The sequence below is a fragment of the Dryobates pubescens genome, chromosome 21 (assembly GCF_014839835.1).
Source record: "Dryobates pubescens isolate bDryPub1 chromosome 21, bDryPub1.pri, whole genome shotgun sequence".
Taxonomy (NCBI): Eukaryota; Metazoa; Chordata; class Aves; order Piciformes; family Picidae; genus Dryobates; species Dryobates pubescens.
Window position 1 is genome coordinate 5,602,673 of NC_071632.1, and position 12,903 is coordinate 5,615,575.

General features: G+C 47.4%; 1 protein-coding gene across 3 annotated transcripts in view; it reads left to right on the top strand.

The window, feature by feature from the left end:
* The window catches only part of KIAA1217 (KIAA1217 ortholog), a 295,044-nt gene that overhangs the window by 250,257 nt on the left and 31,884 nt on the right, over nucleotides 1–12,903 (top strand). For all 3 annotated transcript variants that reach the window (XM_054171453.1, XM_009909065.2, XM_054171454.1), the window contains one exon: nucleotides 7,322–7,485. In XM_054171453.1, the coding sequence (XP_054027428.1) occupies nucleotides 7,322–7,485 (164 nt within the window). The remainder of the gene's footprint in view (nucleotides 1–7,321; nucleotides 7,486–12,903) is intronic.

The following is a 12,903-nucleotide window of genomic DNA, read 5'->3' on the forward strand; positions in this document are numbered from 1 at the left end:
GTTCCCAAGCCACTCTCATCCCATTCCAACTCTTCCCTTCCTGCTGGCCCCTGGCTGGGGTTAGCAATATTTCAGGCTGTGAAGAAACAAGTTGTAATTTATCAGTTTCAGACAGCTTACTGAAAAGTCCATCATTTCTCAAAACAGCTGCAAAAGGCTCTTAGACTTTTCCCTATTTCAGTGTTATTATACTCTGAGAATTTATTTTCTCCATGCACAGGTCTCATCTCCCACTGAGCACCTGCAAACCTGCACACACATTCTCTTGTGCTCCTCTTTCTGTTGTATTGCTGCTAGGCCTTCCTGCTTTCCCTGTTCTCTGCTCATTCAGATGAGTACTTTGTGGAAGGCATTGAGTTGGAGATCCTGATCTAGATTCACAGTATCACACAGTATCACAGTATCACCAAGGTTGGAAGAGACCTCAGAGATCATCTAGTTCAACCTGTCGCCACAGACCTCATGACTAGACCATGGCACCAAGTCCAGTCCAGTCCCCTCTTGAACACCTCCTGGGACAGTGACTCCACCACCTCCCTGGGCAGCACATTCCAATGGCAAAGGACTCTCTCAGTGAAGAACTTTCTCCTCACCTCCAGCCTAAACTTCCCCTGGTGCAGCTTGAGACTGTGTCCTCTTGTTCTGGTGCTGGTTGGTAGACTGGCCATGTTTGGAGCAGGACTCTAGACCAGATGAAATCCAGAGGTCCCTTCCAACATATTCACTGACTCACCTGTGTGTGTGAATATGCTCTCCAGGGAATGAGAAATGGAATAGCAGTCATGAGGTCTTGGGTGACAGGTTGGACCTGATGATCTTTGAGGTCTTTTCCAACCTTGTTGATTCTATTCTATTCTGTTCTATTCTATGCTATGCTATTCCATTCTATGCTATGCTATTCCATTCTATGCTATGCTATTCCATTCTATACTATGCTGTTCCATTCTATTCTATGCTATTCCATTCCATTCCATGCTATTCCATTCTAATATTAATTGACAAAACAGCCTGTGATGGGTTGAAATGACCCCCCAGCATAAAATTGCCAGGCCAACTCAGTTGAAAGCAAATGCAGCTCTGTTTACAAGCACACTACAATCTAGAAACATGAAATGCCCTGAATATGTGCAAAAGATACAATATTTACATACAATTTATAAGCAACACAAACCCCACCCCTGGACAAAAGCAGGGGGTTACCAGCAGCATCCCCTTCCCTGCTCCCTTCCCCTACTCTATATCAGGTAAAAGAGAGAAGAGCAGAGAGTAGGCTGGTAGTACTTAGCCACAACAAGAATGCAGCCAGGGGCAGCAGGAGCACCACCTGATACCTGCTAGAGTGAAGAAACCAAAAAGAGAAAAAGCTATTGTACACAGCTGGCTTTCTGTTAGATGTCAGAACAATAGGGTTGTTTAGACCTTATCATTATTTTCCTTCTTATATCCAGTGGTGATTTGTTTACATTCTATCACTTTCTGTCCAAGATCCGTGGAAAATTTTCCTAGCCACAGCCTAAAACTACCACCCAGCTTCACACAAAAGTGGGGATTCCTCGGTGTGGAAGCCTTGCCCAGCCCACCAGAACAGCCTGGTTCAACTGACCAGCAACTGTTTCCTTCCACTGTAGCTGCTGAAGGCTCCTCACTCCCTGCCCTGTCATATGACTGAACCTGTCTCCCTGGAATGACAAAATGGCATCTAACAGTTGTGTCCAAGCATGGGAGGGTGTGGGGCAGGATGTGTCGTTCAGTCTGGAAAGATCAGATCAGCATCCACATTGTCCTGCAGTGATGTTGACTGTCACATGGCTGTGCCTGCATCCAGCCTGTGCATGAGGGTACCAGCGTTCAGGTTATGCAATAGGCTCCTGGCTTTGCTGGGAGAGAATCCCAGGCCAGCCATGGGCTGCAGGCCGTTAGCAGCTCTGAGTCAGCTGGGACAGATGAGTTGAGTTGGCTACAGGTGTGTCCCAGGCTATCAGCATCACACTCAGTGTAAAGGAGGAAGTTTGATGAGAAGGGAGCCAAGCCTCCTCAGCCTGCTCCTCTCCTGCTCTTAAGACCTGCCTTCCTGGACACTGTGACTGCTGCACCTATGCTAGGCTGAGTATCACTTTATATATTTTGCATTGGCATTGGTACCAGTTTGCCTGTTTGATTAAATCTGTTTCAATTTCAACCTGTAGCTCATCTCTCTTTTTCCTCATTCCTGCTTCTCTGCTGGGGAGTGTCATTGGGTGACAGAGTAACTGCTGTGGTTTAGCCCCAGATAAGAGCTAAGTGAAGATAGATGCCTTTCTGATCACTTGGGAGATGAGGATAAAGCAGTGGGGACAGGCATGCAGCCAGTTGGATGCAAGGTTCCCTATAGTGCTGTGAGGTATAACTGTAACTCCAGCAGTCTGCATCCCTAAATCCTGTCCTTCCAGCATGATTCAGCCGCAGAAGTGAATGGTAGCAGGCAAGGGAAACAAGGTGTGGTGCTGAGCCCAGTGTACTGCAGAGCTGTAACCCACCTCAGCCATGAGTGCTGAACAGTCCTGTGTAATGGAATCTTTTGCTTCTGCACCTGCTCTTGAAATGGTGTGTGACAGGCTCTAATAAGGCAATGCAGTCCCTGCTCGCTTCAAAATCAGGCAATCTGCCAGAACATGCTACAGAATGTTTCTCCTTTTTTGTGTGACTGTGCTTGCACTTAAAACACACCAGCAGCATCTAGAAATGCCTCTGCTGACTGCTGTTTTGTTTTCTGGTTCAGCCCAGTCCTTATTAAGTGCAGCCATTTTGACAGTTGACTCTCTTAGCATACAATTCCCCTTGACAACTGTGCACTGAGATACCAGTTTTAGCAATTTCAAAGTCTGCTTGAAAGGAAAAAAAATGCTATAAAATGTTGATTGAGCAGTCCTTTCTAGAGCACTGGTAAGCAGAAATGTGAACTGCTTCCCATCCTGAACAATAAAACATCTGTGCAGGATGAAATTGGCTCGTCAATGTTGAACCAACTTTGTATTCTGTAGTGTGTGTGTGTTCTGAGAATAGAAGACTTCCATGCAAAAAATAGAGAGCTAGCACACTGGGGAAGGGAAAGAACCCAACATTTCTAAATCCTAGATAACTCTATATGGCTAGGTTGTAAATACTCTGCTTGGAATTTCATATAAACCAAATTGTTGTGGAACAGAATAGAGTAAGCCAGGTGGGAAGAGACCTTCAAGATCATCACGTCCAACCCATCACCCAACACCACCTAATCAACTAAACCATGCAACCAAGCACCCCATCAAGTCTCCTCCTACACACCTCCAATGATGGTGTCTCCACCACCTCCCTGGGCAGCACATTCCAATGGGCAATCACTCTCTCTGTGAAGAATTTCTTCCTAACATCCAGTCTGAACCTCCCTTGGTGCACCTTGAGACTGTGTCCTCTTGTTCTGGTGCTGGTTGCCTAAGAGAAGAGACCAGCCCCTGCTTGTCTACAACCTCCCTTCAGGTAGTTGTAGAGAGCAATAAGGTCTCCCCTGAGCCTCTTCTTCTCCAGGCTAAGCAACCCCAGCTCCCTCAGCCTCTCCTCACAGGGCTGTGCTCAAGGCCTCTCCCCAGCCTCATTGCCCTTCTCTGGACACATTCAAGTGTCTCAATGTCCTTCTAAGGAGACATTGAGACATCTGAGAGGCCCAGAACTGGACACAGTACTCAAGGTGTGGCCTAACCAGTGCAGTGTACAGGGGCAGAATGACCTCCCTGCTTCTGCTGGCCACACTGTTCCTGATACAGGCCAGGATGCCATTGGCCTTCTTGGCCACCTGGGCACACTGCAGGCTCATGTTCAGCCTACTGTCAACCAGCACCCCCAGGTCCCTCTCTGCCTGGCCGCTCTGCAGCCACTCTGACCCCAGCCTGTAGCACTGCATGGGGTTGCATTTTACATGTTTTTGCTTTCCCAGTCTGTAGTGGATTCCTTGGCCTAAATTAACCCACTTTGTTTCAGTGGGGAAAACGAGCCTGTAGAGATCATGTGTGTCTGTGTTTCTTCTGTTTTATTGCTTGAGGCTCAATTCTGTCATGGAGGGTGTGCTCAAAGAGCAGTACCCTTCCACAGACTGGCTGAGTCTCTTCTACTAATGCTGGGAGAAATCCCATGCCTGAATCCTCATAATCTTCTTTAGTTCATCAAAAGTGAATGGTGAAGTCAAGGGACTCTTTGCTTGGGAGCAGCATGTGACTCTACAACAAACTATACCAGGAGAGGTCTCCTTGAGGTTAGTTACAAATATGCTGAGAAGTGCTCACTTGCTCTCTTTCCTGTTACAATCTTGTCCATCAAATGCTGAGATCGATAGATTGAATCCTGGATTCCTTGCTGGGGGTCAGTCTCTTCTCCCTGGATGTTAGGAAGGAATTCTTCCCAGAAAGAGAGATTGGAATGGGCTGTCTGGGGAGGTGGTGGAGTCACTGTCCCTGGAGGTGTCTAAAAAGAGACTGGATGAGGCACTTGGTGCCATGGTTTAGTTGATTAGATGGTGCTGGGTGATAGGTTGGACTCGATGGTCTTGGAGGCTTTTTCCAACCTGGTTAATTCTGTGATTCTGTAAATTGAGATCAGTATCATGGACTGCCAAAAACCCCCAACAATAGTTCTTTGCTGGTTGCTGCCTTGTTGGAAGGGGAAGAAGGATATTTCAGTACTTCCTGAAAAGGAATCAAGGCATACATCTTTCTGCACTAAGACCTCCAGAGATGACAGCAGGGAGAAGTGGAACAGGTGGCCCAGGAGGAGGTGGTTGGGAGCCATACCTGGAGATATTCAAAGTGGGACTCGACAAGGCTCTGGGCAGCCTGATCTAGTTGAGGATGTCCCTGCTGACTGCAGAGGGGGTTGGACTAGATGACCTTCAGAGGTCCCTTCCCCCAGACCATTCTATGATTCTATTAGACATCAAGGGCTTGGATTTAATTCCTCACTCTTGGTGAGCTGTCTTTTCAGCCATGCATATCTGTGTGCCTTTTTCAAGTGCATGACTTGTGCTGTGGTGATCCATGCATTAAAAACATTGCCCATATATGCTTGCTTGACTCAAGATTCAAAGACAGCTCACACCAGTCTTTGAACTAAGTGTTTGCAGGTAAAACATGATCCTAAACTCATTCAGGCTCAATGAAGTGAAGTCACACACTTATATGTATAGAACAGTGGATTCTTTTAGGGCTGCCTGGCCATACCAGCTTGTTAATGATTGAATTGCAGCCTTAATGTTGCATTTGCCTGTGTGTTTAGTGGGTTCTAACTGGATGGAAAGAACTAAAGAACTCCAAATGATGCTTCAAAGTGGTGTGGCCCTTTAACAAGGAGATGAGTAATTTGTGAAGAAACATTGCTGGGTGTCTGCTGGTGGCTTTTCCCTCCCCCCCACCCCCCAATCCTGCTTCAAAATCAATTCTTATTGTAGTGGAAATAAAAACAAAACTTGGAAAGTGGAAGGAGAGCAATGTCTGTGCAGCCATGGTAAAGGTCAAGTGTCAGGGAGTGGATGTTGTGTTCCTGGCCTTCCTGAGCCTGGGCAAATAGCAAACCTTCCTCCTTTCTGCACATCACTTCTCTTTGTACTTTGAAAATGGCAGCTTAGTTTGTGAGACTTTGTGGGGGGAAAAAAAGTTAACATTTGGGGTTTGGGGTTTTTCAGTCCAGAGGAATCATGTAGGGGGTTTGCATTCTCCTTACCTGGCTCCAGCAAGGGTTCATTTGAAAACCTGAGAGCCAGTGCTGTTTCTTTTCCGTCACTCCATCTGGCTGCACATCTAATAGCAAAGCTACAGCCTGGGATGGTCTCCAAAAGCGAGCTACACTCCCTGGATGAAGCAATGCCTCATTCAGCTGCCCACTTATTCCTTTGTGATGAAAGTAAGTGTCTCTGAGAAATCAGCTGCTGGTCATTTCTCCACTCCCGTGCTCACTCAGTGTCTGTGGTTGTGTTTCGCACCCGCGGGAGTCCATCATCCTTCACAGGCTCAGCGTGTCCTGCAGCAGGGACACCATGAGCACCTCAGGGTGAGAAGAGGTGGCTGAGGCAGCAGAAGAGGAGAAGAGCTGCTGCATAGGGAGTCAGAGACATTTATTGTTTGCAGAAGCAGATCACAGTCCACCTACTGTAAAAGGAACGCAGGCACCCCTTCCTGAGAAAATATGTGAATTGACTGGGAGCCAGCATGGGGGAGAGACTGGTGGGGACTGATTCATGCCTTGGCTGCACCATCACAGGGTCAGAGGCTGAGGTTTGGGGGATTTTGCTTGAGGCAAAGAATAGCAGAAAGGTAGATGTGCTTTCAAAAATAGTCCAGATTTGTGGCTGGGGATCAGAACTCTTGGAGGCTCGTTCACATTTTTCAGGCTCTCTGGTGGTTTCTGTCTGTAGGGTTTATGAACTATTTATCCTTTTCTTCAATAAAAAAAAAGGGGGGGAGGGAGCAGGGAGGGGAAATTAGTGCATGTGGGAGAGAAATAGATGCTTGACTGTTGGAAAAACTGCAGTGTACATGTAGACAGGTAAGTATTAGCATATATTAGAGTGAAGCATGGAGTGGGTACAGAATGGCAGGGAACAAGGACTGTTTATTTCCTGAGTGCTCCTTTCTGTTAAGTGACTCTTTGAAAGTCAAGAGAGCATTGAATCATACCTGAGTACAGCAAAGCTGAGCAGCAGCTTGCTCAGCAGCCAGATGAAAAGAGCCCTTGTTGGAGCACTGAGCAGATCTAGCCAGGGCACACTTAGGTAAGGTGTAGCATTACAGTGGCCAGCACTGGGCTAGGGCAGCTTTGTCTTGGAGCACGTCTCTGGCAGCCTATGGCTTGGCATCTCCTACAGAGCGTGGGTGCAACTAGGGATTGCAAATATAGGTAAAGGCCAAAACATGATTCTTCAGAAACCTTGCAGCCTAGTTTTCAGGGAGAAAAGTCTGGTGTCATTTCCATCTTTTAGCAATGCTTCCTCCCTAGGAGTTTTGCCAAGGCTATGTTTGAGGTTCGATTGCTTGTTGGCAGTGTTACGCTCAGCAGATCTGGAGGCTTCACTGGTTGAAAAGACTACATGGGCCAGGGATAGAACTTAACCACTTTTGGTTTCACACTCATTCCAGCCAGAAAAATGTTCTGCTCTTTGGTGCACTGAAAATTTGCCCTCAAATGGCAAAGAAAAGCTCTCGACAGTAGTTCCATCTGATTTCATTGAACTTGATACGGTGTGAGCTCGTGGGAACAAACGACCAAAACCCCAGTGCAGATCCTTTCTGTTCTCCTCAAGCTGTGCTGCTGCTTCTTGCAGGTGCTGCTAACACATCTGGAGGGAAGAATGCTTTGGTCGCTGTGGACTCAGCTGTCACCCATCATCACCCTGCTGCAGCCCCATCCATGCAACTGAGCCTGCACGGTATGAAACGCAACGTGTCGGACCTGCGGCTGCAGCTGCATCAGATGAAGCAGCTACAGGTATGCCTGCCTGGGCAATGCCAGACAAGTGGGCTGTCAGCAAATGCCTTTTTCCTTTTTCCCCCCACCTCTTTCTTATAAAGAGATTCTCAGAAGCAGGGGTCTAGCAAAGCCCCAAGACAGAATACAGATTGGAAAAGACCTTTGAGACCATTGAGTCCAACCTACCACCCAGCACCATCTAATCAACTAAACCATGGCACTAAGTGCCTCATCCAGGCTGATTTTAAACACTTCCAGGGATGGTGACTCCACCACCTCCCCAGGCAGCACATTCCAATGGGCAATCACTCTCTCTGTGTAGAATTTCTTCCTAACCTCCAGCCTAAACCTCCCCTGGTGCAGCTTGAGACTGTGTCCTCTTGTTCTGGTGCTGGTTGCCTGGAGAAGAGACCAGCCCCCACCTGGCTACAACCTCCCTTCAGGGAGTTGTAGGGAGCTATAATGTCTCCCCTGAGCCTCCTTTTCTCCAGGCTAAGCAACCCCAGCTCCCTTAGCCTCTCCTCACAGAGGGCTGTGTTCCAAACCCCTCCCCAGCTTTGTTGCCCTTCTCTGGACACCTTCCAGCATCTCAACATCTTTCCTAAATTGAGGGGCCCAGAACTGGACACAGGACTCAAGGTGTGGCCTAACCAGGGCTGAGCACAGGGGATAATGACTTCTCTGCTCCTGCTGGCCACACTGTTCTTGATGCAGGCCAGGATGCCATTGGCCCTCTTGTCCACCTGGGCACACTGCTGGCTCATGTTCAGCCTACTGTCAGCCAGCACCCCTGGTCCCTTTCTGCCTGGCTGCTCTCCAGCCACTCTGACCCCAGCCTGTAGCACTGCATGGAGTTGTTGTGGCCAATGTGTAGAGCCTGGCACTTAGATGTGTTCAATCTCATGCCCTTGGACTCTGCCCATCTGTCCAGCCTGTCAAGGTGCCTCTGCAGAGCTCTCCCATCCTCTAACAGATCAACACCTGCCCCCAGCTTGGTGTCATCTGCAAACTTACTGATGATGGACTCAACCCCCTTGTCCAGATCATCAATAATGATGTTGAACAGGATGGGGCCCAGCACTGATCCCTGGGGGACACCACTAGTGCCTGATGCCCAGTCACTAGTGTATTCTGCTCTAGCATACACTGCTTGCATAGTCTTAGAGGTATGAGAATTAGCTCAGTTTAAATACTGCTTTCTGCTTAGATATTGAAGAGAAAAACCATCATTTCTAGCCTTTTTTGGTGACTCTAGGCATTACATCCATTTTTATATTACAATAATATCAAGCCTGTGGTTGCAGTTTGAACCCTGCTATGCTATGTGCTGTACAAACATGTTGGAAGAGCCCTGTTCCTGCTCCATACTTTTTATAGCTGAGAGAGTTTTTAAGTCCCTGAATAAACAACTTTGATGTCAGGAAACCCAAATGTAGCTGAGGATCAGTAGATGTGCATTAAGCCAGAGTCTGAGTCCTGTATTTATAGAATCCAAAAGAATAGCCAACTTGAGCAGCAAGTGGGGGGGAAAGGCATTTCCAAAGCTGGTGCAGAGGTTTGGTGCCCCTGCTTGCATTCAGGTTTTACCAGTGCCTTTGTAATGCACACCACCAAGAAACAGTAAGAACAATGAGGCATTAACCAAGGCTCTGTTGACACCTACAGTCATGCTGCAGATGTCAATATGCTGCTCTCCTCAGACACTGAAAATAAGCATGTGCAGCTGTGCAGGTCTTCAGCCCCTTGCTTAATTGGAAACTGAAGAGCTCTGTGCATTGTCTGAGAAGATGTAAAAGCAGGGAATGCAATTTCTTGTAAGACAAAGTGGAGAGCAGGGGAAAACTGCAGTGCCAGTCCTACTTGCCTGCAAAGTTACATCAGATGTTCGGTACCGTAGGGCTGCAGCTACTGCTGTAACCACCAGGACAGTTTAGAATGTAGGAGTGGTACTTGCTGTGGTTTCACTGGGATAGGATCATAGAATCATTTTCCTGTTCAGGAAAGCTCCATTTGTTTGGAGAAGACTTCAGCATTCCATTTAATGAGAACAAAGTTGCTAAGACAACTTTTTGTGTGAATTCTTCAATGTTTGTGCCACAGCCCACTGCAGCCCCTCTGCCCTTCTGTAACTTCACGTGCCACATGCAGCTTTTCGGCTAACTTCTGTGACCTGGCCACCAGCTATCACAGAATTGTCAGGGCTGGAAGGGACCTCAAGGCTCATCTAGTTCCAACCCCTCCTGCCATGGGCTGGGACACCTTCCACTAGATCAGGCTGCCCAGAGCCACATCCAGCCTGGCCTTAAAAACTTTGCAGGATGGGGCTTCTGCCACCTTCCTGGGCAACCTGTTCCAGTGTCTCACCTCCCTTATGGTGAAGAACTCCTCCCTAATGTCTAATCTAAATCTCCCCTCCTCTAGCTTGGATCCCCTTAGTCCTAACACTACTTGACACCCTTAAAAAATCCCTCCCCAGCTTTCTTGCAGGTTGTACTTAGTACATTTAGCTATACTTAGCATGCAGACTTACAGAGCAGGATAGAGGCTGCAGTGCTGCGCTGGAGGCAGGAAGTGCCTTGCTCCCACAAGGGCTGCTGGCTGAGGTGGTGACATTTCCCCAGCTGCACCTTGTCTGCACAATCCTGCCTGGGGCAGTAGCCTTGTTTGTGGTCAGATAGAGCATTGTGGCACAGATGAGTGAAGAAACTTGTACTGGCTGCACAGATCATGCTGCCGAGGAAGTCTTGAGGAGCAATAAAGGACATATCCTGAGTGTGCTGATCGACTCTGGCCAGCTTCCCTCATTTCAGAAGTGAGAGCAAATTCGGTGCAGCGTGTCAGGAGGAAGCAGGCAAATTTGTGACAGCTGGCTGGAAGAACCTGTAGCTCAAGTGAAACTTTGGTATATGAGATCCAAATCACCTTCATTACTGACTTCTGTCACGGCTTTCAGGAATGGGTGGAATCATTCTGGAAAAGAGCTCACAGTTTGTAGGGGAGCAAGTGGAAAGAGGCAGTGTTTGAAAAGAGCTGAAATGTCACACTTTGAATGGAAAAATTGGACACTGTGAGTTTGGTAAAGTAACTCCAAGCAAAAGGGAAAAGTGTTCTGTTTTGTTCTCTGTTTTCCAGGTTGCTTGCATAGTGTGTTTGACAGTACTTCATATTTTTTTCACTTTTACTGTTTCTCCTGGGTTTGGCAGTCAGTTTGTTCCTGTTTGTGTGAGTTTTTCATATGGTGACAGACTGAAAGAAACACTTCCAAAGAACTGGGGAAAAAAAGCCCAGTGATTGCAGAGGCTCAAAAGTTGGCAGGATACCTAAGAAACAGGAACAGGACAGAAAGTGCTATTTAATGTTGTATATGGTTCAGCTTTCAGTTGATGATATCACTAAGTTCTTGCTCATTTGCTCAGTGGAATGGAAGAATCACACAGTGAGAAGGAGCTCACATAGCCTTTGTCTGTACTGGCAAAAATCCTCTTTTTAAAGCATATCCAGCAGGCATCCATCCAGATGTATTGATTGACACACCAGTGTATGTAACTAGATGCAACCAGACATTTAAGGCTGTTTCAGTCTGTGGTTGGATTTTAATGAGAGATTCCTGAAATGAAGACGTTTGCATCATGGCCAGAGATTAGCTGCACTTGCTGCTCCACTAGCATCTTCCTCAAGTGCTCTGATTTTCAGAGAAACTCAAAGTCTCATGGTGCTGAGGGATGTGGCTTTGAGCAACCTGATCTAGTGTGAGGTATCCCTGCCCATGACAGGGCAGGGGGTGGAACTAGATGATCCTTGAGGTCCCTTCCAACCCTAACAATCCTATGATTCTAACCCAGATGTGTCCTGGATGCATTTGTTGGGAAGGCAGGAGGCCATCCTGAGTTCAGTGGGGCTGTTCACTCTGCACTCCCAGATAATGAGAACTCCTAGTGGCAGGTTTGAACCAAAGAGTATAGAGTATTTGTTCATGGTGTATCACAGACTCACAGAATGGTTTGGGTTGGAATGGACCTTAAAGATCATCCAGTTCCAACCCCCCTGCCATGGGCAGGGACACCTCACACTAGATCAGGCTGCTCAAGAGCTCACCCAACCTGGCTTTGAACACTTGGAGGGAAGGGCATCTGCACTGTCCCTGGGCAGCCTGTTCCAGCGTTTCACCACCCTCGCGGTGAAGAATTTCTTACTAATCTCTGGTCTAAATCTGCCCTGCTCCAGCTTCAATTCATTGCCCCTCATCCTATCACTACTAACCATTGTGAAAAGTCCCTTCCCAGCTCTCTTGTAGCCTCCTTCAAGTACTGAAAAGCTGCTCTAAGATCTCCCCAGTGCCTTTTTTTCTCCAGGCTGAAAAACCCCAACTATCCCAGCTGGTCCTCACAGGGCAGGTGCTCCATCTTTGGACCTGCTCTGACAGTTGATGTCCTTCTTGTGTTGGGTTCCCCAGAACTGGACACAGTACTCCAGGTGGGGGTCTCATGAGAGCAGAGGGGCAGAATCACCTCCCTCACCCTGCTGGTCACACTTTTTCTGATGCAGCTCAGAGTACAGCTGCCTGCTGGGCTGCAAGTGCACGTTGCTGGCTGCTCACACTGAGACTATGCATGATTGTCTTATACATACCTTGGAATTGTTTTGTCTATTCCTTCCTTTAATTGCACACATTTTAAGAGGAAAGTAGTTAGATATGATTGAAGTTGAGTGTTGGGAAAGTGTGTGCATATTTGCATTTTCTTTAGGTATTAAGTGCAGGGAAATGAGCACTGCAGAAAGAAGAGAAAATGTAATAATCATGCTGTCAGAAATGGTATATGATACCCAGTCCCACAAGTGTGTCTCTGAATTAGAAATGCAAATATGTTTTGAGCTCCTTTATGGAATTGGTGAGACTACACTTAATCTTTGTAGAATCATTAAGGTTGGAAAGACCTCAGAGATCATCAAGTCCAACAACCTTCTACCCCCATGACCACTAGACCACATCCTGAAGTGCCATATCTACTCAAATTTTTAACACCTTCAGGGATGGTGACTCTACCACCTCCCTGGGCAGCCTGTTCCAATGATCCATCACCCTTAAATCACAGGATGTTAGGGGTTGGAAGGGACCTCTGGCCATTATTCATAGAATCAATAAGGGTGGAAAAGACCTCAAAGATCATCAAGTCCAACCTGTCACCCAAGACCTCGTGAGTACTAAACCATGGCACCAAGTGCCGCATCCAATCCCCCTTGAACACCTCCAGGGATGGTGGCTCCATGAGTCCAACCCCCCTGGCAGAGCAGGATCATATAACCATAGAACCTAGTGCAGGTCTCACAGGAACACATCCAGATGGGTCTTGAAAGTCCCCAGACAACCTCTCTGGGAAGCCTGTTCCAGTGCTCTGTGACCCTTACAGTAAAGAAGTTCCTCCTCACGTTGAGGTG